Source organism: Laccaria bicolor, genomic scaffold (assembly GCF_000143565.1).
Source record: "Laccaria bicolor S238N-H82 LACBIscaffold_3 genomic scaffold, whole genome shotgun sequence".
Lineage (NCBI taxonomy): Eukaryota > Fungi > Basidiomycota > Agaricomycetes > Agaricales > Hydnangiaceae > Laccaria > Laccaria bicolor.
Window position 1 is genome coordinate 2,098,627 of NW_001889874.1, and position 24,623 is coordinate 2,123,249.

A 24,623-nucleotide genomic window follows, 5' to 3' on the forward strand; every position below is an offset into this window, starting at 1 on the left:
AGCCAAGTCTCGAGCTTGCGCGAGATAGGTCGGGGGAAGGGCTTTGACAAAATTAGAATCATGGATGGACTCGACGTTCATAAAGTCGAAGATCTACAGGGGGTTGATCAAAGCTGCGTCTCCGCCTTGTTGCAAGGAAGACTGACGTTCCACTAAGAGGAATACCGTATCAAAGATAAAGAGCTTTGTAACAAGAGGGTCGTGCTGACCATGTTTTGTAATGTGGCGGGCCGTCCATCAAGATACTTTGGAAGTGAACTGATGAAGTCTGCATGCTCAGCTGCTTTTTGCGCAAACGCGGAGGAATTGTAGAAAACGTTTGTAGCTGTCACAAACGACTGGAACGTTAGTGGTAAGAATGATAGAATTGTTGATCATATTGATACAAGCGACCCACGTTGCAGCTCACCCAGCCCTCCAACGATACGTCATTGTTGCTGTCCACAGACTTGACTGGGGATGGCATGAGAAAAATGCCGAAGTAAGCTGCGGGAACGCCTACTTGGAACAGTTTGATAACCCCCCAAGGGTCCGCTCACAGTAGATCCGTTGGCAAGGGTAGTATTGTAGTCGCCCGTGGGGGGAAATAAACCTTGCAAAAGAGCGACAGCAGAATTAAAGATAACACCAGGTTCTCCTCCGGCATCAGCACGGATCAATATTTCAGTCTCGTTGGCGAGAGTGGTGTTCATGCCTGGAATCAAAAAAGGAGACAAAGCATTGAGATAACGGGCACGGAGCAATTGCCCTAATTGGAATTCTTGTTGCTGATCTCGGGGAGTCAGAGAGGTAGGTCGAATTTGAGGGATTTAATTTACATTTCCGAGAGGCGTGAGGGCCGTGTTATATGGTGTGTATGTCGTAGGGTCTTGATAGAAACCTATTTTTTGTCCAAGGAAATAAAGATTGCAGTACGTGCGCAAGGAGTGATGGGCCGACCTTCTCGATCTCCATGACGGGTAAGCAAAACAACGCCTAATAGTTGATTAGATTCGGAGGTCGACATTGTCAACGGTCAAGCTTTCAAAGGAGAGGGGCTTCGGCGTTTCAAACAGCCAAGCCTATTTGTACCCTTTTGTACCGCGAGGCATTCGGCAATTACCAGGTAGCCCAGGAACGTAGAAATACCAGAGAAAGGACCTGAAAGGACCTTGTGATCTTTGCATAAAAGTTCATCCAGGGCCTGACGCTATCATCTTCCGCGGCGTACGATCTCAGGAAGTGATATGATGATAACATGTTAGATCAATGATCTCCGCTCTCTATCTGACATCTGTACTTATCTGTTTCCCTGAGATAAAGATATAAGAGGATGTGGGTACTTTATACTTTGCTGCTCAGAAAATACCACCAACGGGTTCCATAGTCTAAAATCGGGGAGTTGAGAGTTGAGCTATTATAGAGAGGGCAAAAGCACCACTCACAAAGGCTGATGCCGTTGGGCGATCGAGCATCGAGTGAAAGGAAGAAGGGGGACAAGATGAGTGCGAACAGGCAAAAGCAGCAGGATGATGACAGGAAACCCTATCGCAGCTGAAAAGCGATTAGTTTACAGGTGTAGAAGCATTCAAGGAATGAAACGTACCGATTGTTTGGGTGACAGCAAATGCGGCTGCGAACCCAATGATCTGGGCTCCTGCGAACAACACGATACGTGACTTGCGGACTTTCCCAAGAGGATCGTAATTGGGCGTCAGGGTCTTGTCTTTTTGGTTATTCCATTTTCTTGTAAGGCACTAGCACCCATATACCAACTGCACAAAATGTTAGACGTTACCTAGAACTCAGGTAATATAACGGACAAAAGACCAGCTAGAACGCCTCGCGGGATTAGACTCAAAACATGCAGAAAGGGGCTGGTGAGGAGGACCAGGCAAAGGGCACCTTGTGCAAGGTTTGACACGCGTTGCTCGACGACTGCCACTGTCACCTCGCGATGGTAAAAGGATTTCGCATCCGAAGGTTGTGGATCATCAGCTTCATATAAATTGGAAGAGCGCGACAAAGTACGGGAGTGGTTCGAGCTTTCCCCAGAGATCTGTCGTCCCTTCAAAGGGGATCTCATAATCGTAAGAGATGTTGTATGGACTGGAGCTTGAGGTATCAGACCGTTCGGGGCAGGTAATCCAAGAAGTCCGGCAATAAATGTTGTAATTCCGAGAAGGAAGAAATCCCAGTGAAACCCTGGAGGTTTGCAGAGAGAGAATTCAGATCCTTGCGCCATTAAGGACGAAAAGTCAAATTATAAAAACTGAATATGTTGAAATTGCATCGATGAACGCACTGAGACGTTGTGATCAAAGAAGAAGAGAATCCAAAGGACGAGTCCAAGCCTCAGTCCAAACGTAAGTGCAATGCCAACCCATCTCCCTTCTAGCTGCCAAAATTTGACAAGCAATTCTCTCCCGCCAGCAAGTTGAAATGAGTGACCAGCGGGTAGTGTCAGCGGGTTGGCCGCATTGAACTTGCCCCAGTATCCCATTGCCGAAGTAGCTACGAGAGAAGCAGGCATCCCATAATCTGCCAAGAAGCGGCGGACATGACGGCGAAAATAAGTTGTCTGCAGTGCGAAAGGGATTGCATGATGAGGGCAAGGATTATAGTCACAAAATAGCCCTGTGATTGGGGGCTATCCACTGTTACGTGTTGTCGAGTGATAACCTGGACACCGTACTGCAGGTATACCCAGGACACGTAGAATCCGAACGTGTCACAGGAAAAGAGAGTCACATACTTTAACATATTGCAAACTATGAATGAGCTTTCAGCTGGCGCTCTCCTCTATCCATATATGAAACATACAGTTAAAGATTGCAGTTATCCAGTGGAAGATAGCAACCCACAGGTAGACCCAACCAATAAAATGAAGATAGTTTGGAGGGTTGGCTTCCCGACTGAGAATATCGAAAATAGTTTTGTTAAATACGGTGATTGGGCCTAGCCAGGCATAAGGGGTTTGAAGGAGAGGTAAGGGGCAAACGTGATATGTAAAGGGGACTGATACACGCACGATAACTTTCCGGTATCGCTGTGACCCAGAAGACGTATAAAGTTTGGATCTCCTACAATCGCGCTAGTCCCACCGCCTGGCGTGACGAAACGTCCCTTCACCCCTAACTTCCCCAACACGTCTGTAGCCGGTACAAGTAAGGCGACCATTGCATGGATATGAATCGTTAGTTCGTTGTCAACAACAGTGTCCCAGTTGTAACCATGGGAAAAGGAGCGTCGTGAAGTAAATGTGCGGGAGAGGCTGCTAAGACGGCTTGGTGTATGTCATTTGGGAAGGAGGTCGAAGGCGCGAGGGTCTCAAGATCTGTCCTAGGATACGTCCGTGGACCAGATTCAGCAGAACTATGAATACCAGATGCGTCGAGAGCCGCGTCTCCATAATCCGGAAAAGGGAGATTTGGGATGCTCGTTTGCATTGTGCGAAGGCATCGAACCAGACACTTGAGGCAGGGCCCAATAAATAATCAGGACAAATGTACCTCCATATTTGTGGCCACTTGTAAAATAATGCAGCGAATGTGCATAATGATACTGAACACATTGATTCTCAACATCACAAAATGAAGAACAATAAGAGCATCAACCACATTTAATTTACATATTTAAAGAATTTCTTCAAGAAATAGTCTTGGTAGCCATAGCAACACCACTCAGCTGAAGAATATGTTGAAGGTAGTGTTGCCGTCGAATCGAAGTGAATTCGAGGTGAATTCGATTCGATTCGAGAATGACACCACTTCGAGGCAGTTCGGGCTGTCGAAGTGAGTCGAAGTCAACTATTGATGGCCATCAGAAATCGCTAGAAATGGAAGGTTACCGCACGTGAGGCGAGATTAGCGTCGTGTCTCCCAGTATCCACCTCTTTCTCCTCCCTCCGTTCTTCTTTTTCACTTCCAATCAAATACTCGTACCTTACTATATATGTTCCTGAATTATAGGCATGACTTCTTTTTATTCTCAAATCATACGATGTTTTTTTCTTCTAATTGTATATAACAGCTGCACATATTTGAATGCGATATAGCCATCCTCATTTCTATCCATTATGAATTTACCAACTTTGTATTCCCCAGGCTGGGAGGCACCTACCCGTGTTCAAATGCCTCTTTCAACTCATTCCCGGCACCCATCCTGGAACAGTCACTCGCCGCTGGAGCTTGACCCCTTCGTTCAAGACTCGCTTCAAGCCAACACATCCTATCCCACTACCAACTCATTTGCTTTGTCCTCAGATCCTCAGACCTCTACACCGATTTATTATAACACATTCCATGGCCAACATCCCAATCCTCACCCATTTCATGGAGTCCCGATGCGTCCAAACTATTTCCATCCCACGGCATACATGACACAATCTCCACTACCCCTTCAAAATGCTAGTTTGACTGTTCTTAACACTCCAGATCCTGCTCCTTCCACCGCTCGTTCTCAAAACAAGCGTTCTGCAACAAGTGACTCTGGCACATCCACGCATGTGCGCAAGAAGCGCAAGACAAATACAACGACCCAGTGTGTCCCAGAAGCACTGGTACCTGAACCTGAACCTTCTCCCCAATGTGGTATTGGGCCATCCATCTTACCTTCGACTATTCCGTTGGCTGCACCTCTGGCGCTCGCTCCTCAACTGACAGGTGAGTTAAAACTTAAAACATTCTAACTACACGATTGCTGATTTGACTATTTATTACTTAGGAAATGCTTCAAGTCCGTCCCACCACAATGACCTTTCTACCTCGGCAACCGATGTCTGGTTTTTTCTGCGTGCGCTTGACACACCCAATGCACCTGAGGTCTTGCCCACAAACAAGCCAATCTTGACGACCAAGCCATCAATGAAGTTTATAGGCTGTAAACTTTGCACATAAGTCTTTTCATTCAATTTAAAATATACTTCTGATTCCGATCACAGCAACAGAAACAAGTGGAAGACATGGGTACACGGCGATGGCATGAGTACATGCTACTGAAATCACTTGAAAAAAGATCACAAGGAAATTTATGAGTCAACGATACGGCTGAAGAATCTCAAGCATGCGAAGGACGTCAGCGCTTCGACAATGCTGAAAGATACACCATACACAAAGGAAAAATTCAAATTTTTGTTATGTAGGTGGATCGTAACAGACGACCAGGTAAGTAATTAGCTTACCTGCCTTTTCTATTGTATTAATAGTAGTGTTTGAAAGTCCGGTCCGGTCCGGTTATTGAGCCCTCAAGGGCTCTAACCGAGACCGAGACCGGTTACCTTGTGCCACGAAACCCAAAATAACCGAACCAGACTGCTACTAACCGATATAATCGGTTAGTAACGGTTAGCGGTCGGTTACATGACCGGTCCTAACCGGTTATTTCTCTGTACTAACATAATTACAAACCTATATTATATTTCTAATACAAGCATTATGCTGCATGCACCAGCGAGGCGTGTGTAGGTGAAACACCGCCTTGCACGATTTTCATAAACAACCTCGCAGGTCGAGTACACCCGACCTGCGAGCGTTTCTCATGGATCGCCATTGTTGTATCAATGTCACATTATCACACATGTGACGACAGGAAAATAGTCACTTAAATTTCAATTCACCGTAAATATGTCAATTCTCCACTAAAAAATATGATTTTTGGATCGTTAGAAAGCGTTTAAACAGGGGAATATTTGTGTGTAACGTTAGGACACAAAGACCGGTTATAACTGGTCCTAACCGGTTTTTGTTTGGTCTTGAATATTTTGGGATGACACCTAACCACTAACCGGACCGCGGTTACGGTTAGGATCGGTTAGGTAATTTTTGCGGTCCTGATCGGTTACGGTTCGGTCCAGTCTCGGTTATTTTCCGGTTAACTAACCTAACTTCCAAACACTAATTAATAGGACGTTGGCAGTCCATCAACATTCTCGAGTCTCCAGAATTCTGAGAGCTCATGTTATTTTTAGGCAGTGGAAAGATTGAGGAGAAGGACCTCCCTCATTGGATCAAGATGACAAGCCTCATTCTGGATGAGTTTAAGAAGGAGCGGAATAGCTTTGCACAAGACATGAGGAAGGTGGAAGGGCATATTTCATACATGACGGATTTATGGAGTGACCCAAATCTTGATTCCTTTATGGCGATTATGGTGCACTACATGTTCCGCAGAAAGACTGGACAACTTGAATATCAGTGTGGATTGATAGATAGCATTCCAGCACATTGAAGGTTCCCACTCGGGGGTAAACCTTGCCATGCATTTTTTCAAAATCATAGATGGGCTTGGGGTTGTGCATAAGGTCTGTTTCTCACCATATCTTCTATTTGAATTCTCTTGTACTAAAATTTATATAGACCAGCCTTATTACAATGGATAATGCATCAAACAATAATACTATGATGGAGGGTTTGGAAGCTCTTATGCTTCAACGAAAAATACCCTTTGACAGAGATGGTAATTGTATCTGGTAACTTTTATTCTCAAAAGACGAAATTTGAACGCAGCTGACCAAAAATTTCTAATTGTTTTCTGCATGTAATAAACATTGTGTGTCAAGCCATAATTGAGGAGTTCAAGAAAAGCGAAATCAAATAGGCCCAAATCTCAACACTCCACCAGCAGCAACGTCTTCTTCCAGTTGGCCTGCATACAAGCAAGCAATCCTCGCCAACCCAATCAGAAAAAAAAGAAGTCTTGTTGCCACATGTCGATCATCAGGACAACGCCGTCGGCACCTCAGGCAAATAATTGAAGATGGTAATGAGTCAGGCTACTGGAAAGGAAAGCTTATAAATGGCCAAGATAAGTTGTGCCCAGTCAATCTTCTCCGAGATTGTGAAACTCGATGGTCGTCAACATTTTTGATGGTGGACCACGGCCTTGTCTTATACCCAGTGAGTTGTGCTCCCCTTTTTCATTATGGAATTGTTGATTGACTCTTTTTATTTTGTAGGCCATCCGTTCATTTCTTCTTGATCTCTTGCAATTTGATCTCTCCAGCCATCTATTGCCTGATAATGAGATCAATGTACTCTGCCACATCCACCAAATTCTCGAAATTCCTCACACTGCTCAAGAACTCCTTTCTGGAGAGCTCACACCTTCGCTTTCCATGGCCCTTCCTGCATATGAAGACCTTCTAACGAAGTGGAAGGGATTACAGATGACAATACCTGAATTGCAGCACTACATCAATGTCAGAATCACGAAACTTGAAGAATACATTGGGAGAGCTCGCAAAACTTGTATTTATGTTCACGCCATGGGTGCATACCTTTTTTCCGTTCTCATAATATGGCGTTTACTTAAAATTTGTCAGTTGTAAATCCTGCCATGAAATTTGATTGGATTAAAAAGAACCAATTGGAAGAGGACTACCAGAATGCGCGGCAATGGGTCTTAGAATCAGTGTGTATCACAGGATTTACCCAATGCATGATAGCTAATCAACTTGTTACTCAACAGATGGTGAAGTACCAAAAACACCAGTGGATGTCAGCCACATACACACAAATCAACTGCTCGTTCTCAGTAGGCACGACCGCCGCTAACGCTCTGAACCATGGGGCTGGACGGCTCTGCTCCATTGATGTCACTGTGCACTGCTCCCTCACTGCTCCATCGTTATCTACACTGACTGCTGCAGAAGTAACCCCAACTGCCGCAGAAGTAGCCCCAACAATGATTCCATGTGAAATGACAGCGGAAGAAAAACGAGCAGAGGAGGAACGTGCCGATGCTGAGGATTGGAGGGTTGCGTTGCATGAGCTCCAACGCTACGAAGAGGATGGACTCAAGAAATTTGAAGGAAAGATGTCTGACATGGTTTCATATTGGAATGTGAGTCTTTTGGACTATTTTCTGTACTAAAATGCAACCTGACTATCTAACAGATAAAAGATAATGTTTACCTGTTGCTTTTCCCCGTCACCATGGATGTTCTCCCCACACAAGCATCTGCAGTACCTTGTGAATGGGTTTTTTCTTCCAGTAAGGAAACCTGTGCACTGTGACGTAACCACATTAGCCCCAAGCTACTCGAAGTGTTACAAGTTCTCAAGTTTTCACACAAAAAGAATCAGCTCAGTTTCGTGGATGACCTCATTGCACGTGAAGAAGATTATACTATCTCTGGTCAAATCACGGAGGCTGCATTTGATGAACTCTACAAGGCCGGAAAAATTGAGGAACTTCGTGAACTGATATGGAACTCAGAAGATGACAGTACTTCAGATATATAGCATTTTTTATTGTATTCTGTAGTCTAGGTACTCTACAATACCTTCGTGCAGCTGAGGCTTGAGAATACCAGTGATCTGATTGGCTGATGAACCTCGGTGATGTCTGACTTCGCTTCGATTTGATTCGACAGCACGAAGTGAATTGAAGTCAGCACACTTCCCCACTTTGATTCAATTCAATTTGCTTTGCGGCAACACTAGTTGAAGGATAAAATAACGGATTTAGCCAGTCAATGTGGCTGATGTTCTTATTGTTTATCAGTTTGAAAATACCTGATACATTAGTAAGGGTCTTTCACCTCCAAACCCAAAAAGGAAAAAAAATCTCAATTTTGGTCTTGTTTGGTCTCCCCCTGTGACTTACCCCAGCTCTTTGTGTAATCCTCAGTTCATTGGTTTGTAACAGCGAGATGACCTGTGAGGAGTGAACTGCAAAGCAGTTCGGCGACAGGCAGGGAGGATGTGAAACCAAAGGGCTGATCGAGACTTCTCAACAAAGGCATGAGTGCGAGATGGCGGTGGAGAATATTCGTGGTACACTTGAAAGAGTTCGTAATGTGGTGCCGCAAAGCAGTACCACGTGTAGTTTATCCTGTGACCCAGGAACTGGGGCGCGGTCACCTGGCGCAGGACTCTTGTATCCCGGAGGGGAGGCATAAGGCTGCCTAGCTGTATAGAGAAGGGGTGACTCTGTCCACATGTAAAGTATAATGTGGTTGCAAAGTTAGTCTATTGTTATGTACAAGACACTATATAATGGAGAATAAACACAGGTAAATACGATGATCCTAGGTCACTCAGGAAGGGTGGTAGCATACACTAGCACACTGTTACAAAGCCCCCCCATGAGATTGGAGCATCGTCCATAGGGGTGAACACTCCTCACTGCTCCTATAATCTGGATTTACCATATTGGTGATCACTTGAACCGGTATTCTAATGGTAAGGTTTTCTTCAATCTTGGAGTCATTCGCCGTACTCGTGCTACTGATCGATTCACCGCTCCAAACAGTCCGGGAAATACCAGCATCACCTGCTCTTAGTCTGGCTGATACATCATAGTACAGTCCTAACAAAGGGAGGGTAACAAGGAACTTAGCCACGAACGGTGATCCTGACTGGGCTTGATTTCATTTGAAATATCAGGGTGATGATTATTCAAGGTTAACGTAGGCCCAGTAACTTGTTGCAAGCTGTCATGTTGGTGATAGAGCGCTAGGAGCCAATTTTGCGAGTGGCAGTAGGGAGAGCAACATTGTTGCATTGCTCCACAGTTGTATAGGACTTGGGGTATCCTTCAAGGGGGACCATATACAGATAATCTTTGCGCCGTAAGGCTGCGGGGATTGGGGCAACAGTTCCATGGTAGTCGGAATGTGGGAGATTAGTAGCCGGGGCAGAACTCGAGCAGTCCTGGAGATTCGACTAAATAACCACAAGTGAGAAGTCTGCTGAGGAAGAAGAACAATTGACAATCTGAAGCAGCCATAAGGTGGATGTTTTTCATGGCATGATGAAGCAGAATGCTTTCGAGGATTCGTGTGTCGAACTGAGTCCCAAGGGCTGGGTCGAAGCAGTGAATATTGGTTGCATCAATGAAGCTCCAGTGATGAAGATGGGTGATATTCAATACACAAATAGAATTGCTCCTTATTATAAGGTTTACGTGCTAGTGAGCGATTCCTAGGAAGTTCAGTTACGAATGTGTAGAATGAACCCTGGCCCCGTTCCACATCAGCGGAACAGTACAATATGCCCTTAGATCGTCGGAGAGCTCTTGCAAAGTCTCCATATCCAGTAAAAGGTCCTGGTACCAGTAGTTCTATCCTGATTTTCCGCTTTATAGTCTGGTTGGAGGTGGATTCCCCTGCTCGCTGGAGTGCTCCATAGTATGAGGAGCCTTTTGACGAAGCGAATTCAGGAAGGCTGGTGGTCGCGATCCCTTCTGTTCGAACTCTAGAGTTCTTGAAGAGTGCGGTGAAGGAGGTTCGTGGGTTCACTATTTTAGTAGTAAAGTCTTCTTCCCACAGTGAAGCCCTGTGATTTGACTTTGCCATGCAAGTTACCATGGCCGGGTTAAGATCCACATGGCCAGACCGGGTCCTTTCGGTTACTAGGGCTTCTGTGCTCGTACTCGTGCCATTGGCAGCAGACTCTCGTTCTGAATTTTGAGCGGTTGGCCTATCTACCATGCTCTTAATCGGAACATTGATTCTCCTGGGGTGGTTTTCAATGGTCTCCTTGGCATCACTTGAACTTAGACAGCAATCGTCGATGTGGCCGCTATCGTCTTCTGGGGTTAGATGAAGGGGCTTCAAGAAGGGCGGTTCCTTGGGTTTGATAAAGGGAGTTCCCTCCGTTATTACTGCAGATTCGAGCTCTGAACAATTTCTTGAACTAGGTAGGATACACCACTCCCAGATTGATCTCTCATAAGTGTCTTCAAATCGTGGTCGATCGTTCTCATTAGAGTCCACTATATGTTTATCGAGGACCTTCAAGTTGAGAGATTGGAGGGACAGCGCTTGGTAGCCGTTCTCTTGATTGGATGGGGCATGCGGTTGGCAATTGATACAGTCTTTAGCAGACTCCTCTGGGAGCAGCCTATCCAGGCAGAATTTCTTGCGGGGGGATCTGCGCCATCACTCCATAAGACAGGCTAGTTCTGCCTTCTTTACCAGAGGGGACCTGATCTCAGATTGGGGTCGAATCCATCCTGAGTTGTTGAAAGTCAGGATGCAGTGAATGGGAGCTGTGGCGATCCTTGTTGCATGGGTGTTTGTCAATTTTAAGGCAGCGTGTTGTGCGCGCTCACAGGACCAAGCTTCTCGCATCATGGTGTGAAGGAGACTCTCTAAGTAACGGCCACCCATTCTTTTCACCGTTGCACTGGGATCTGGCAACCAGAATGAGATTCCTCCTTGGTTCTGAGTAATCCGATCAACAGCTAACGGGACTTGTTTGAAACTTCGTAAGGATCTGATAAACTTAGGAGCGGGAACAGCAGGATGATTTCCTGCACTCCTTGAGACTTCCTTTGCTGTGCCAGAGGGATCGCAGTTTCCATGAATTTGGCACAGAATATCCTTCTTTTTGTCGGCTAGTACTGGGCTTAGCTGGTTTAACTCGATGATATCACCATCATAAACTCTTCTAGGATCTGGGGGTGGGGCCTTGGTGTTCCTCCGACGATAATGGGTCAGTTCATACCCGGGACTATTGCGCAGGTCGCCCGCAGCAGGTGAGATTGTCGACGCTCCTTTTTCCTTGATAGAGATTTGAATGACTAAAACTTCGAGAAAGTGTAGGTCAGATAGGGCATGCTTTCTATCTTCAGGCTCTTGAGTTGGTTGTCTTCCTTTGATGAAGGTGTTAGCTAGTCGGTTTTGGATTGAGGCAATAACACTTCTATTGATGTCTTGATGGGTTATCAAGGCTTCGATAAGACTTTCGACAAGTTGGCCAAGCAGGCAAGGTCGGAGAGGGGGTCGGCTCTTGGGTGCTATTAGGCTCATTGATGCTCTTGAATTAGATCGGCTATTGTACGAATAGACTAGGACATGGAGCTCGCTTGTTCGACCTTTATTAATTGGGAATTCACAAGTGCAAAGTGTTTGCTTCTCAGTGGTATCGAAAATTTCTGCTTGTCCCTCTGCTTGTGGGCAGTGAGTAATTGCATGCCCCCCAAGGTCACAGCAGCTTGAGAATTTTAATTTCCCCTGTACTATCATAGCCTCAAGTTTGTCTTGATCTACAATGATAGTCTCGAGCATCCCTAGAACAGCTGGCAACACAGTCGACATGACTATTGTCATTATTGGGAAGGTTTGTGGCGGAGTATGCATGGGCGGTAGAACTCCTGTTTTCTCATGTTTATAGGGGCAGAAGAACACTTCTGGTAGTCGCGCCATAAGGCGGCAAGGTCCTGTATGAGTTCTCCCATATGAGGATCTATGCATCCTATGGAATACACTGTCAATTTCTAATTCAGGTATATGGGAAAACAATTCTGGTAATCGCGCTGTACAGCAGCGGGATCCTGTACGAGCACTCCCATTTAAGGATTCCTGTGTCCGACAAAGTACATAGTTCACAGGAGTTGTGGTTTTCATATGGGATAGTGCCCTAGAGTATTGAGGGGTGAAACTAAGCTCAATCACCCTATAACTTTCTTTAAGTTTCTTGTGGTATAACAGGTCTACTGATTCGTGCAGTCGTGATTGTCTCATGCAATCCTCATTTAGAGGTGGTTTGGAATGTTTAGCTCCTATCTGGTGAATCCAGAGGTCCATCTTGGAGAACAGAGAGATATTTATAGTCTCTGCCAGGGCTTCACGCTTCATTTCAGCTGCGAGCTCCCCTCGAGTGTAATTATTTAAGACTTTCTTTTTTTGAATGTTTTCCCATTGCACTGCATGGGGCATAGGTTTTGGCATCACAGTCAGATTGGCCCATGACAGGTGGGTAGCAGTAGAATTCGCAAGGTTACGAGCACTGTTCCTAGGGGGAGTATTGAATTCTAACATTACAATCGTAACACAGTCAGCTTTGTATGGCATGTCTGTATAACGATTCTTCCGTTCATGTTTCTCAGCAAGTTCATAACAATCCAATTGCGAACATGCTCCATGAACAGTATCGCACTTGGTATCAAGTGCGATTTTGGGACATCAGTGAGCATGGACAGTCTGTTGTTTAGTGGCTGTTCAATGTACAGTTCCAAGGTTGGGGTAGACAGCAGGCACCGCCCCCCATCCTGCCATTCGATGAATGGGGTCTCTGCAAACTCGTGCCTGGATTAAGGCAGCATGATCGATTATGAGTTCCTCTTGTTCTGCTCAGTTTATGATTCTATGACCTGGGTCATCGTCGGACGTTGCCCCCCGGCCTGCCAATTGATAGTTGTCGTTGTTGTGCGACGGAGAGTTGAGTGGCAGGAATTGTAATGGCCATGAGAGGGGATCAACAATAGAGCTCCAGACCAGTAAAATCCTAAGGTCTGGGAGAGCGGTTAACACAGCCCCCCCATGCTGCTACTCGACAATTAGCATTTATTCGCGCTTGGACTAGTTGAGCAGCATATCAGAGGAGATCCTCTTTCCTGCTGAGGACTTTGTATCCCACTTGTTCTATTTGTCCAGTGGTTACAACCAGAGTAGCACCCCCTCCATTCAATGGTTTGACTTCGAGCCGATTCTTGCGAAGTCTTGATGCGAAGAACAACAGGATTAGGGTCCGGATTCCTCGCATGATCCTAGGGAGCCTGGGGAGCATGAATCCATTCCGGAGTCCCAATGGTAAATTTCTGGATGATCGTAGTCTTACCAGATAGCGCAAAGCTAGCCGAGCGAGTTTTGCCAAGGCGTTGAAGGGAAGTAGTACAGTTCGTGTCTTCGGTATCGCTCATGTGATTTTCGGTTGGTGAAGTATTGGAAATTCGTCCATGAGTCTTGTGTTGGGCTTCCAGTTTTCAATGACAAGACCAGTCTTGCTATTTCGGCAGACGACCATCACCGGCCTAGCTCGGAAGATCGCTGGCCTGACTCAGAATCCTCTTGGGTTGATGGATGGTTTGATTACTCCAGTCTTTATCCGAGTCTTGTCTAGTTGAGGGACAACTTCTCCCTTCATGGATGAGGAGCCGTACCTTGATTCAGAGTTTGGTTCAAAAAGCAGCGGCATACGGGTTCGTGCTTCTAAGAGCCCTATGTAACAGTTAACTACGAAAGTTGCAGCATTTCTGCGCAGTTTCTCGGTCAACTGTTCTCGATACTCCTCAGGAATTCCGGGCTCAAGAGGTAGGGGTGTCTCATTGCTGACACTGTTTAACCAATCTTTCAAAGCCACCAATGACTTAGATTCTCGTGATTCACCATGATCATTCTTGAAATCGTGATCACGCTCCAGAACATTTACCATCTGATTCTTTGCGATCATTGAGCCTTGAACTTGAACTGACACCAGCATAACCGAATTTAATGCACTGGTGGAAGCAACTATCTCATTGAGATGTCCTCCATTTAGAGTTAAGTTGTTGGCTTTCACGAGACAGAGGTCATGTAGGAATTCAATCATTTCGGCTGCCCTTACACATTGCAGGAGAGGGCTAGCCTCGGCTATGATGGTATTCTTTACTATCCCATTATCTCGACCATCAAGTATCGCGTGATCTGTTGTGTCTTGCATGTGGTAGGAGCAACTAGAGGCATCCTCCCAGGTCGTTACTCTCCTGAGTTTCTCCTTACCAACTTTGGGCAGTTTAATTCTCTTGTGAATGAAAGTTAATGTCACAGAAGACGTTCCGCTAACAGGTCCTTTAAGGGTGTTTCGGGTAGAGGCTGCAGGTATTGCGCGCCCTACGGGCCAACCTAGCAACATTTCACCACACTCCATAGCGCATGCAGTTTCAATGTCCGCTTATCGAAAAGGAAGTGACTGTATCCATTACTACATAGAATTCGGGTTGGAGGATGATGGTCAGTCCTTTACGCTTCGAAGCATAAAGCCCAGTTTCGACATAACCTATAACCTTGATTCCTCTTGTCAGATAGTATAGCCTCGTTCTAGTGCTTTCTTGTAAATGAGGCACATTTGCCGAAGACTTCTGGTACTCTTCCAGGTTGAATGTGACGGGAGCTCTAGAATTTAGCCAAGTCTTGGTTGATTCTAGGTCTGAATTCAAACTGTTAACCCTAGCTTCGATGCGATGAGCTCCAGTTTTCTGGGATTTTCTTTCTGATGGTGTTGGTCGACTCTCAATGGTCAGCGGGAGTTCTCGTTCCCACTCACGTAATCGGTTCCTTATCCTTGATAAGGAAGGTTTGAAAGTCTTTGGAATGTTATTTGACTCAAATTCCTTAGTCCACCTTTCATCATGACCCCTTTTCTTCATTTCTTCAAGATAGTCAGGTAATGATGGGACTTGAATAGTGACCTCGCACGAACTCGCAGTGGGCATTTCGTGCTTTGCAGCAGCGAGTTTCTCCCTTGAGCATTCCGGTGGCAAAGGTGTTTCCTTCACGAATTGCTCATATAATTGATCTCTCCCAAAAGTAGGAGTGGAAGCTACAGTCTCCACTGGCATCACTGGGAGCAGTGTGTCAGCCATCTCTTCTCTTGAGTCTAAGGGTACGTGGTCACTTCCGAGTAGTAGTATGGGGCTGGGTCTCAAGTTGTTTTGCTTCTTCTCACTATCGGCTTCTTCGCCTGATGAACAGTCTTTCCGACCAGCCCCAGTCTTCATTGGAACTACTTCCACAGCATGCACAGTGCATGGTTGATTGTCCTTCAGCGGATGGGTATAGCTGATCCATGTCTTAAGGCTTGTTATGCACGTTCTGCATGCAGCGGGCACCCTCAGCTTGTCCTTGTCACCTCTAAGAGTTATGGCCTTCATGTCGTCAATCGAGGTTGTCAATTCCACTAATTGGATCCCTGCGACAAGTACCCCTGTCATCTCCTTCCCGAGTAACTGTATCAAGGTACACCTAGTGCCTTGCCCTTCACTCGGAGTAGGGGTTCACATGGACTTCAGTTTCACGGTGGGGTTTAATGGCTTTCTAGTGGCTTCTGATTCAGCTCCCTGCCAATTCCGAGTTCTGTGAGGGCAAAGGGAGATAAGTTCCCTCGAGATTCGGAGGTTCCTAAGGGCTTGGTTACACAGGAGTGCAGCCTCCTCAGTTGAGTCCTTCATTTTGTTGGAGTATTTTGTTCTTGCAGGGAGCTTCTTAGTGTCCTTCCCAGTAATTCCATTACCAGAGATGGTTTGCCGTGGAATTCTAAAGGGCTGGCAGAATCCGATAGCTCTTAGAATGGTGTTTATGCCATACATCCGTGACAGCGCACTAATTTCTTGTAATGAATGATTAGAGACTTCAGCCAGATAATGTCGTAACACCAGATAAGACACGAAGAGCCCAGTTTGGCTCACAAAGGAAGCTGACAGTCGCGAAGATGTAGTCCAGTAGTCCCAAACGGATCCTGCTAGGACTCGTAAAGCTTGATCAACAGTCGCCGCTACTTGTGGGGGTTCTAGTAGTAGGTCATGTTTAACTTTATAAGAGACACTCATATTGTTGTGTCTTGTCAGAATCTTTGTACGGACTTCGTACTCAATAAGGTCTTGGTTAGCCATGCTTAGAGGGATCAGAATAATATTGTTCACAGTGAACTTGAAGAGTCCAAAGGTTAATCCGGTTGACATGGCAGTAAGGAAGGATAAGTCCTTGGCCTCCCCCTCCTCCTGGAACATGACACTAAACTTAAATGACCCCTCGAGCTCACTTTGAGCACTATCTGGCTCATTGGACACTTTAATTAGGTTTGAAAAGGGGGTCTGGGTTTCATTATCTTTGAACCTCAATTCAGCGATCGTCATCTGCTTATCCTCGTTCCCTGTAGTCATTTGAGCAAAGTCTACTAGCAATTCCCATGATTCTTGTCTTGGGGCAGTGAGCCATGTTGCGCCCATAGTTGGAGACCTTTGATCAATCTTGCTATGGCCGGTTGTTCTGAAATTACTGCCATTTGTGCTAGCGAGGGTTGCATGTAGATTAATTACACCCTCGCTCGGGATTGTCAAGTAATTGAGTCTTGGTGCAGTAATGGGGTTCAAGTTTATCCTTTCTAATTTCACATCGACCAGGACGTGGGGTCTTGTCTGCATAGGTCTGTATAGGGGCTCCCCATGCTCTCACGTTCTTCTGGCATTGTTTCCGACTCAACTTCTTCTTCGGTTCGACTTGGCGAAGACACCTGAAATCCACCTCTTATGTTGCTGGCATATATAGCTGCATCTATGGAAGCGGACTGGTCAAAGTTGGTAGAGTAAGATTTCTGAACTAGTCTGATGAGGGTCTTCAGATCGAGGTAGTCCACACTCAGATGAGCAGTGAGCATTGTAGCAGCATTTTCACTGGACATGGATATTTGGTTCTCGTTCTGAGGGATAGAGGGTTTGGGGAGTGTTCCTTTGAATGCTACATTAGCCCTGGAATAGGGATCCAGAAGATCGGACCTCGGCACAGCTATGAGGGTGCGATCAGCGGGAGTAATATTCTCCCTGTCCCAGAAGATCTCATGAAACCCAGTCAAGACCTCATGTTCTATCATGGCCATTTCTGACTTGTTTTCTTGAATTGAATTGAATAGACGATGGCTCTGGTAACCTATCGCTCTTGATTCTACATCGCGTAGTGACGCCTCCAATAGCCAGCTGTTCGGCGCTGTCAGAGGAGGGTTCTCCAAGCATAATGCCGGGAGCAATTGGTCCAAGGTAGTCCGTGCTCTTCTGATCAGCGACTGCCTTAATCGAGTCCTTACTTGACATAGGCAGTCAGCTCAGGTTTTGATGGGCATTGGAGTTCATGGATAAGCCCTCAAAGTCAGCAGTGTCTTGTTGAAAGGGTTCCGTTTGCACAGGACTTAGTAGCGGTAAAAGCTTGTCGCTCATGGAGGGAATAGTGGGAGAATCAGATTCATTACTTATTGTTACTCCTTTTCCTCCTTTTCTCCAAGTCGCTGATGTGAGACTGTCATCTCTAGCAGGTGGGATTGTCAGGCTCCCCTTGCGAGGCGGCTGAGAGTTTTGCCGATAGTCATCCAGGTTGAGTAATGATGATCGATGATTAAGGTGCTGGCAGAATTTACAACGGGATTTGTTATTTCCTACAGAAGGGGCTATTGAACTCATCGAGCAAGGTAGCAAGGCGATCTGCCATCGTCTGCCTGGTTTAGGTGGTGGTAGTTGATGATGAGGGCGTCGACAGGGAGGAATTTCCTTGAGAGATACGGCCACTAAGGTAGCCAGAACTAGGGGTTTCCTGTTCCTAAGGTATTGAAGGTGGTAGTCTCTCGTGCGTCTGTTGCTGACATAGCTCACGTCAGACAGGAGAGTCGGTCTCCTTGAGGGGTTTTTCGAGATGCTTTCCCTGGTCAATGGTCCCAGAGAGATTAAGAACTCATCCTTTAGTCGCTTTGACAATGCCGTGGTCGTTGAATAGATGGAACTATCATCCATCGTAGGGAGGTGGTATCTCTCAAAAGCCACTGGTAACAAGGCTATTGCGAGCATGGGAGGCACTGAACCATCGTCCATCATAGCTACTTTGTAACCTTCAGAAATGACGGATATTCTTGCTGACATAGGTGAGGAGGAAGTTGAGAAGACGTCCATCCTAACTAAGTTACCTTCCTCGATAGCAGCGTATAATCGTGCTATCGCAGGTATAGAAGGCACAAAGTGGTTATTCATCATATTTGAGTGGACACCCCTTGAAGCAGAAATCGTATGTGCTAACGAGGTTAATGAGGGAGTAGGGTCGACGACCATCACGGTTAAGTCATCATTCTCAAAAGTAACGAGTGTACTGGCTAACATGGATAAGGTAGGCATAGAGACATCATTCCTCATAGCCGAACATTTACCCTCAGGAGCAGCGATTATTCACGCTATTGAGGGTAAGGGAATGATTGGTTCGACTTCAAACAGAATGGTCAAGGACGCGGGGTCGTTGATCAGCTGAGTGATGTAGCCACCCTCAAAAGCTGCGAGGTTTCGCGCTAAAGGGGTTTCTGAGGTGGACTGGTGGGCTGGGTCGACAGTAGGCTCGTCTTTATACAGAATGGTCGAGGTCGAGACATCGTCGATCAGCCAAGTGACATAGCCACCCTCGAAAGCTGCGAAGTTTCGCACTAACAAGGTTTCCGGAGTGGATTGGCTGGCCGGGTCGATGGTTGGTTCATCTTCACACAACTGAGGGCTCGTGTAGACAATAGGATGTTGACAGAATGGAAATTTCTCAGGGAGTACAGTTGTCTGACTTGTCCGCGAGGGGGGATTCTGGTTTTCAAGGACCTGAAGATGGCGGTTCCTCGTGCAACTACTGCGGGCATAGTTCGAGTAGAAAGGGAGGGGTCGTTTCGACGTTGTCAGGAGTCATGGATCATCATGGCCACGTCGTTACTCTCCAAAATGGCAAATGTTCGTGTTATCATGGATATGGAGGATGATGAGGTGGGGTAGGAAGGCACAGAGTTGTCTCCCATTATAACAGGGAGATTACCCTCGAAAGCAATGGGTAATCGCACTATCACAGGTATGGGAGGTACGGAGCGGTCATCCTTCATATCTGGGCGGTTACCCTCGAAAACTGCAGGCGATCGCGCTACCAAGCCTTGCGGGATGGATTGGCTGACTAGATCGATAAGGGACTCATCTTCATACGGCGTGATTGCACATGGAGGATCGTCAATCAACCGAGTAGCATAGTCACCCTTGGAAGCTGCGGGACCCCGCGCTATCGAGAGTATGGGGTTATTCCCTTTTTTCCTGGTCCTGATTGACACTATGATTTCGTGACTAGTAGAGCGGTTGGGTTTGTAGAATTTGATCTTGTGGCAGTCGTTATAGATGCCTGGTTTAAATGGTGGCGATTGGTGATTAGGGTGATGATCAGATGGGAATTCTTCAGGGGATATCACCCTTGAGCTTGTCTGCGAGGGGAAATACCGATTTTCGAAGTCCTGACAACAGCAGCTTTTCATGCAACTGCAGTGGGCATAGCTCGTGTCGATTGGGAGAGATTGTTTCTTTAATGTCATCACGGTTATTGAAGGTGTAGAATCGTTGTCAGTCGTAGCCGAGTTGTTACCCTCGAAAGCAGCAGGTATTCGCGCTGGCGAGGGTATGGTAGACGTGGAATTGTCGCCCTTGAGAGCAGCAGGTATTCGCGCTAACGAGGGTGTGGGAGTGTCATGTGAGATGTGGTCAATGGTTTTCTCGCCTTTGTTAGAGTTTAGGTTTGCTTGGGAAACAGAAAGTCTGGAAACTGTCGTGAGCTGACAGGATCTGTTGATCCAACTTGCCTTAAGTGGTTTCTCCGTGCCTATGCATTCACGGACTTCATCTTGATGAAGTCCGCGGTGCCCCCACCATTGTGAAACCGAAGGGCTGATCGAGACTTCTCGACAAAGGTGTGAGTGCGAGATGGCGGTGGAGAATATTCGTGGTACACGTGAAAGAGTTCGTAACGTGGTGCCGCAAAGTGGTACCACATGTAGTTTATCCTGTGACCCAGGAACTGGGGCGCGGTCACCCGGCGCAGGACTCTTGTATCCCGGAGGGGAGGCATAAGGCTGCCTAGCCATATAGAGAAGGGGTGACTCTATCCACATGTAAAGTATAATGTGGTTGCAAAGTTAGTCAATACTTTCCATTCCTCCACTGATTCCTACTGGAATCCGCGGAATCCCTAGATTCCGGCCGGAATCGACAGGAATCCAACTGGAATCAACAGAAATTGAACACTAGGACTTCTGGTTAATTAATTTTGGACCCTGAATCTCCTTCTTTAGGTCAGACAAATAGAATTGTAGCACTAAATCTTTTACTAAACAAGGGCATAAGGCATCCGACTAGTTACTTACTACTACATGGATTTATTTATTTCAATCAGATTCAGAGACATTAGATTCTGCATGTTGTTCATCCAAACCCAAGTCTATGTGACTTCATGCCTATCATATTTATTGTAAGTCTAATGTAGTCAGCCAATTTATTATTATATCTTGTCCTATAATAACCTCACAAGTTTCTTCTTAGAACAGTTATATAGATTCAAATTCTAATATATTGAAGTGGTACACAAAGATTATTTTACTGTATTCTAAGTTAAAGGAAGGGGGGGAGAAGGGGGGCAGAAATAAATGGGGGTGGAGGAAGGAAGGGATGGGCAGGGAAGGGGGAGGGAAAAGGTAGGGGGAAGGGTGTAGGGACAGGGAAAAGGAAGGGGGAAGGGTGTAGGGACAGGGAAGGGAAGGGGGAAGGGTGATAGGGAAAAGGAAGGGAGTAGGGACAGGGAAATGAGGAGGGACAGACAGAGAAAGAGGGAGGAGAAAGGAAAGGGGTACATGGAAATGGGGAGGGACAGGGGAAGGGAAAAGGAAAGGAGGAAGGGGGGAGGGAAAGAAAAGGGGGAGGGACAACACTCGTCGCCGTGTGTACGTGGTGGAGCGGGACACGCTCGTCGTCGTTGACGTGGCCGTCCATTGGCATCGTCGACGTCGTCCGTTGGCGTTGTCGTCTGTTGGCGGCGTTGTCGTCGTCGGCCGTTGGCGTCGTCATCCGTTGGCGTTGTCGTCGTCCGTTGGCTTCGTCGTCGTCGTCTGTTGACGTGGCGGTGGTCCGTTGACGTGGCGGTGGTCGCTCGTCGTCCACTAACGTGCTCGTCGTCTGTTGACGTCGTCGTCGTCCGTTGACGTGGGCGTCCGTTGACGCGGTCGTCGCCCGTTGACGTGGTGGTGGTGTCGTCGTGGGCGTGTCGTTTGTTGGCGTGGCCCTCCGTTGACGTGGTGAGGCGTGTCGTCGTCTGTGGGCGTGGTGGTCGTGGTCGTGCGTTGACGTGGTTGTCCCTCGTCGTGTGCCTGGTGTTAGCAGGCTGGGTGGGACGAGCTTGGGATGGGGGGTGCTCACCTATGACGACGAACGACGACTTGCGTCGTTCGTCGTCTGGTTACCACGTCGCTGATAGCGACGTGGCAACGTGTTGGCGCGCTCGTTTACTGAGGCTGGTGACGTGGCGTTGGGGCGTCGTTTCCGTGTCGTGGCCGTGGTGTTGTGTTGGGGTCATGGTGAAACGACGACGGACGTCGTCGTTGTGTGCGTCGTGGTGGCCGTTGGTGACGTGGCGGTGTCGCGAGGTGGGTTGGCGTCGTGGATGATGGTGGTGGTTGAGAGAGTGGGAGTTGTTTGTTGATGACGCCCAAATCAAGCGTCGGCAAACGCCGACACTCGATTTGGGCGTCAGGAATTCCGTTCCGTCTCATTCCGGGATCATTCCTTCCGGGTGATTCCTGGAACCATTCTGGCGGAATTTGAATTCCATCAAAATTCCGCCGGAATGGTTTGATCAATTTGGCAGGGCCCTCTGCCAAATTTGATTCCTCCGGAATTCCAGGAATTGCCCGGATTCCGGCAGGAATCAGTGGAGGACAATAAAGACCTCAAGTTAGTCTATTGTTATGTACAAGACACTATATAATGGAGAATAAACACAAGTAAATACGATGATCCTAGGTCATGCAGGAAGGGTGGTAGCATACACTAGCACGCCGTTACAGAGGATGTCTTAGTGGAATGTTTTGTTCATAAGTAGTAGAGCTTAGACTGGGTGGTATTGTCAGGAACTTGAACAGAACTTTCAGTGAATCAGTGCTCTGCAAGTGACTGCTGCCACTGGTAATTATCAGCCTCTTGTAGAACATATGAATTGATTAAATGTCACATTGAGAGTTAATACAGATCTGTCGTTGAATTGCAGTTCCATGGACAACTGAAAACTATGAATGGTGTTTGGAGGTTAAGAAAATCAGGTATCGGGTTTTGCGCCCTAAGGTGCACTATATGGTTATTTGTAAATCAATGTTTTTGGGATGCACAATAGCTTTATTATTCTACTTATGTCGACAATTATGGAGGTACCTTTGCCTAGATCAAACATTGGATCAACATAAAAGCGGGTTCCAGGGGTAAGGAGCTTTTTTGGAGGCCTCTGGGCCCAGCTCTCGCTTACCACACAAATTTGGCTCTGCCAAATTTGTCAGCATCAGTCAGCACAACTCAATCTGCTTGTCAGCCTTGTCATTGTGCCGTTATGACTTAGCGCTATTGAATAGCAACACTGAGTCAAGCGATATGGCACGAGGGGAAGGTTTTTAAACCCTGGGTGAGCTCCTGGACTTCTCAGCAGAACCAGGAACAGCCCAGGTAAGCACGACGAATACTCCTCTCCAGGACCAGGCTCACCTCTCTTTGGATTTCTAGTCTACAGGCACTGCCTATCTCTGCTTCACAGAAAGACTAGTTTCTGTGCACAGTGAGTCCTGGCTTCCTTTGGCACTGCCGATCTTCTTCACAGAAACATAAAGCTAACGAGAATTCATGAAGATTTTACTCCTACCCACTGCGACTAGTGATCAGTTTATTTGGCTCTGCCAAATTTGTCAGCGTCAGTCAGCACAACTCAATCTGCTTGTCAGCCTTGTCATCGTGCTGCTATGACTTAGCGCTATTGAATAGTGACATTGAGTCAAGCGATATGGCATGAGGGGAAGGTTTTTAAACCCTGGGTGAGCTCCTGGACTTCTCAGCAGAACCAGGAACAGCCCAGTCTACAGGCACTGCCTATCTCTGCTTCACAGAAAGACTAGTTTCCATGCACACTAACAAGAATTCATGAAGATTTTACTCCTACCCACTGCGACTAGTGATCAGTTTTCATGGCATTTGCGACTATTCGTCACCATCTACATATCATCTTCTAAGCACCATGTCCAATGCTGAAACCTTTGATGCCATTAATCAGAAAACCACCACTTGTGAAAAGCTTATTGACGACGTGGTCCATGGACAGTCACCTCTCAACAAATTTTTGTCAAACCTCAAGGATATTGGGGTGTCCTTGGAGGAAGCTCGAGATTACGTCCTGCAACTTGAGCAAAGGATCCACCAACAAGGAGAACATGGTAGCAAGGGATCGTCGATGCAGCCTTCTCAACCTGGAACAACAGCTCACATTGCAACATCATCTACCTGACCTTCACAATCCAGGAACACCTCTTCACATCCATCACGATCATCTACACCTGATGGGCTCATGGCTGAACAGGTCATCAACTTCAGAAAACGTCATCAGGAACTCCTTGAAAACCAAACTGCATTGTCGCATGATCCAAAGGACATTTCAGATGATGTCGCATGGGCAGTTCTTCAAGCCAAACTCAACCAGCTCCAATCCAGTACACACTCCTGAGAACCCCCTCTTCCTATTGCTGAAATCATCAAACTCCTTGACAACTCTCCTTCTTCGCCATCCACTATTCCAACGTCTGTGCTATCAGTGGCTCCCCACCTGTCCACATTGTCTGACCAAATCTTCATTGACTCGCACCTCCAATCTATGTGGAAGCTACGCCAGACGTTCGCTTCTGACAAAGCCATTGACCCTATCATTGACGTCATGCAACTCCAGCCTCTCGTTGATCCAATTCTCCATACCCTGTGGAGGCAAATCATTCAAGATGTTTATGTTGATTTTGAGAAGCTCCATGCATCTATGGACAGAGGGTATAGTCACCAAGATGAGCCAAAGGAGTTTGCAGGTGGATTTTCGCTGGTTAGGAAAGATCATTACTCAGCTCGGAAGCCTATTCGAAATGAAGCAGACTGGAGCAGAATCTTCCATGCATGGAAAGAGGGTGTCTGTCTTCTTTACCCTTACCGCTCTCAGGAGCTCCAAGGTTATCACAAGATGGTCATTGACCTCTTTCACGCGGCACCATCCAACCCATCCATCGCTATTGACTTTGATGTCAAAGCATGTGACTGCTATTCTCACAGCCCTT

The 24,623-nt window shown here is 46.7% G+C and overlaps 7 protein-coding genes across 7 annotated transcripts; 4 read left to right on the top strand and 3 right to left on the bottom strand.

Annotated features, from left to right (window-relative positions):
- Positions 1-4,111: 4,111 nt before the first annotated feature.
- LACBIDRAFT_309050 (uncharacterized protein) lies at positions 4,112-5,237 on the top strand (the record flags this gene model as incomplete). Its single annotated transcript, XM_001875781.1, has 4 exons — positions 4,112-4,643; positions 4,705-4,869; positions 4,996-5,144; positions 5,199-5,237. 4 exons carry the CDS (start codon positions 4,112-4,114, stop codon positions 5,235-5,237), a joined length of 885 nt encoding a protein of 294 aa, XP_001875816.1.
- A 697-nt stretch (positions 5,238-5,934) lies between these two features.
- On the top strand, positions 5,935-6,207 carry LACBIDRAFT_309051 (uncharacterized protein; the record flags this gene model as incomplete). The annotated part of the gene is made up of 1 exon (XM_001875782.1): positions 5,935-6,207. The coding sequence occupies one exon, from the start codon at positions 5,935-5,937 to the stop codon at positions 6,205-6,207; it is 273 nt and encodes a 90-aa protein (XP_001875817.1).
- A 28-nt stretch (positions 6,208-6,235) lies between these two features.
- Positions 6,236-8,222, top strand: LACBIDRAFT_309052 (uncharacterized protein; the record flags this gene model as incomplete). Its single annotated transcript, XM_001875783.1, has 8 exons — positions 6,236-6,280; positions 6,336-6,448; positions 6,620-6,875; positions 6,935-7,247; positions 7,301-7,389; positions 7,447-7,821; positions 7,875-7,958; positions 8,016-8,222. 8 exons carry the CDS (start codon positions 6,236-6,238, stop codon positions 8,220-8,222), a joined length of 1,482 nt encoding a protein of 493 aa, XP_001875818.1.
- A 1,215-nt stretch (positions 8,223-9,437) lies between these two features.
- Positions 9,438-11,737, bottom strand: LACBIDRAFT_322876 (uncharacterized protein; the record flags this gene model as incomplete). The annotated part of the gene is made up of 4 exons (XM_001876198.1): positions 9,438-9,647; positions 9,923-10,826; positions 10,869-10,974; positions 11,038-11,737. 4 exons carry the CDS (start codon positions 11,735-11,737, stop codon positions 9,438-9,440), a joined length of 1,920 nt encoding a protein of 639 aa, XP_001876233.1.
- A 286-nt stretch (positions 11,738-12,023) lies between these two features.
- On the top strand, positions 12,024-13,044 carry LACBIDRAFT_322877 (uncharacterized protein; the record flags this gene model as incomplete). Its single annotated transcript, XM_001875784.1, has 6 exons — positions 12,024-12,047; positions 12,102-12,149; positions 12,214-12,303; positions 12,649-12,682; positions 12,765-12,895; positions 12,922-13,044. 6 exons carry the CDS (start codon positions 12,024-12,026, stop codon positions 13,042-13,044), a joined length of 450 nt encoding a protein of 149 aa, XP_001875819.1.
- Positions 13,045-13,766: 722 nt separating this feature from the next.
- LACBIDRAFT_322878 (uncharacterized protein) lies at positions 13,767-17,339 on the bottom strand (the record flags this gene model as incomplete). The annotated part of the gene is made up of 4 exons (XM_001876199.1): positions 13,767-14,638; positions 15,012-15,693; positions 16,153-16,847; positions 16,919-17,339. 4 exons carry the CDS (start codon positions 17,337-17,339, stop codon positions 13,767-13,769), a joined length of 2,670 nt encoding a protein of 889 aa, XP_001876234.1.
- Positions 17,340-18,666: 1,327 nt separating this feature from the next.
- On the bottom strand, positions 18,667-21,850 carry LACBIDRAFT_322879 (uncharacterized protein; the record flags this gene model as incomplete). Its single annotated transcript, XM_001876200.1, has 6 exons — positions 18,667-19,077; positions 19,311-20,043; positions 20,124-20,386; positions 20,649-20,650; positions 21,210-21,658; positions 21,738-21,850. The coding sequence occupies 6 exons, from the start codon at positions 21,848-21,850 to the stop codon at positions 18,667-18,669; spliced, it is 1,971 nt and encodes a 656-aa protein (XP_001876235.1).
- Between the last annotated feature and the right edge of the window lie 2,773 nt (positions 21,851-24,623).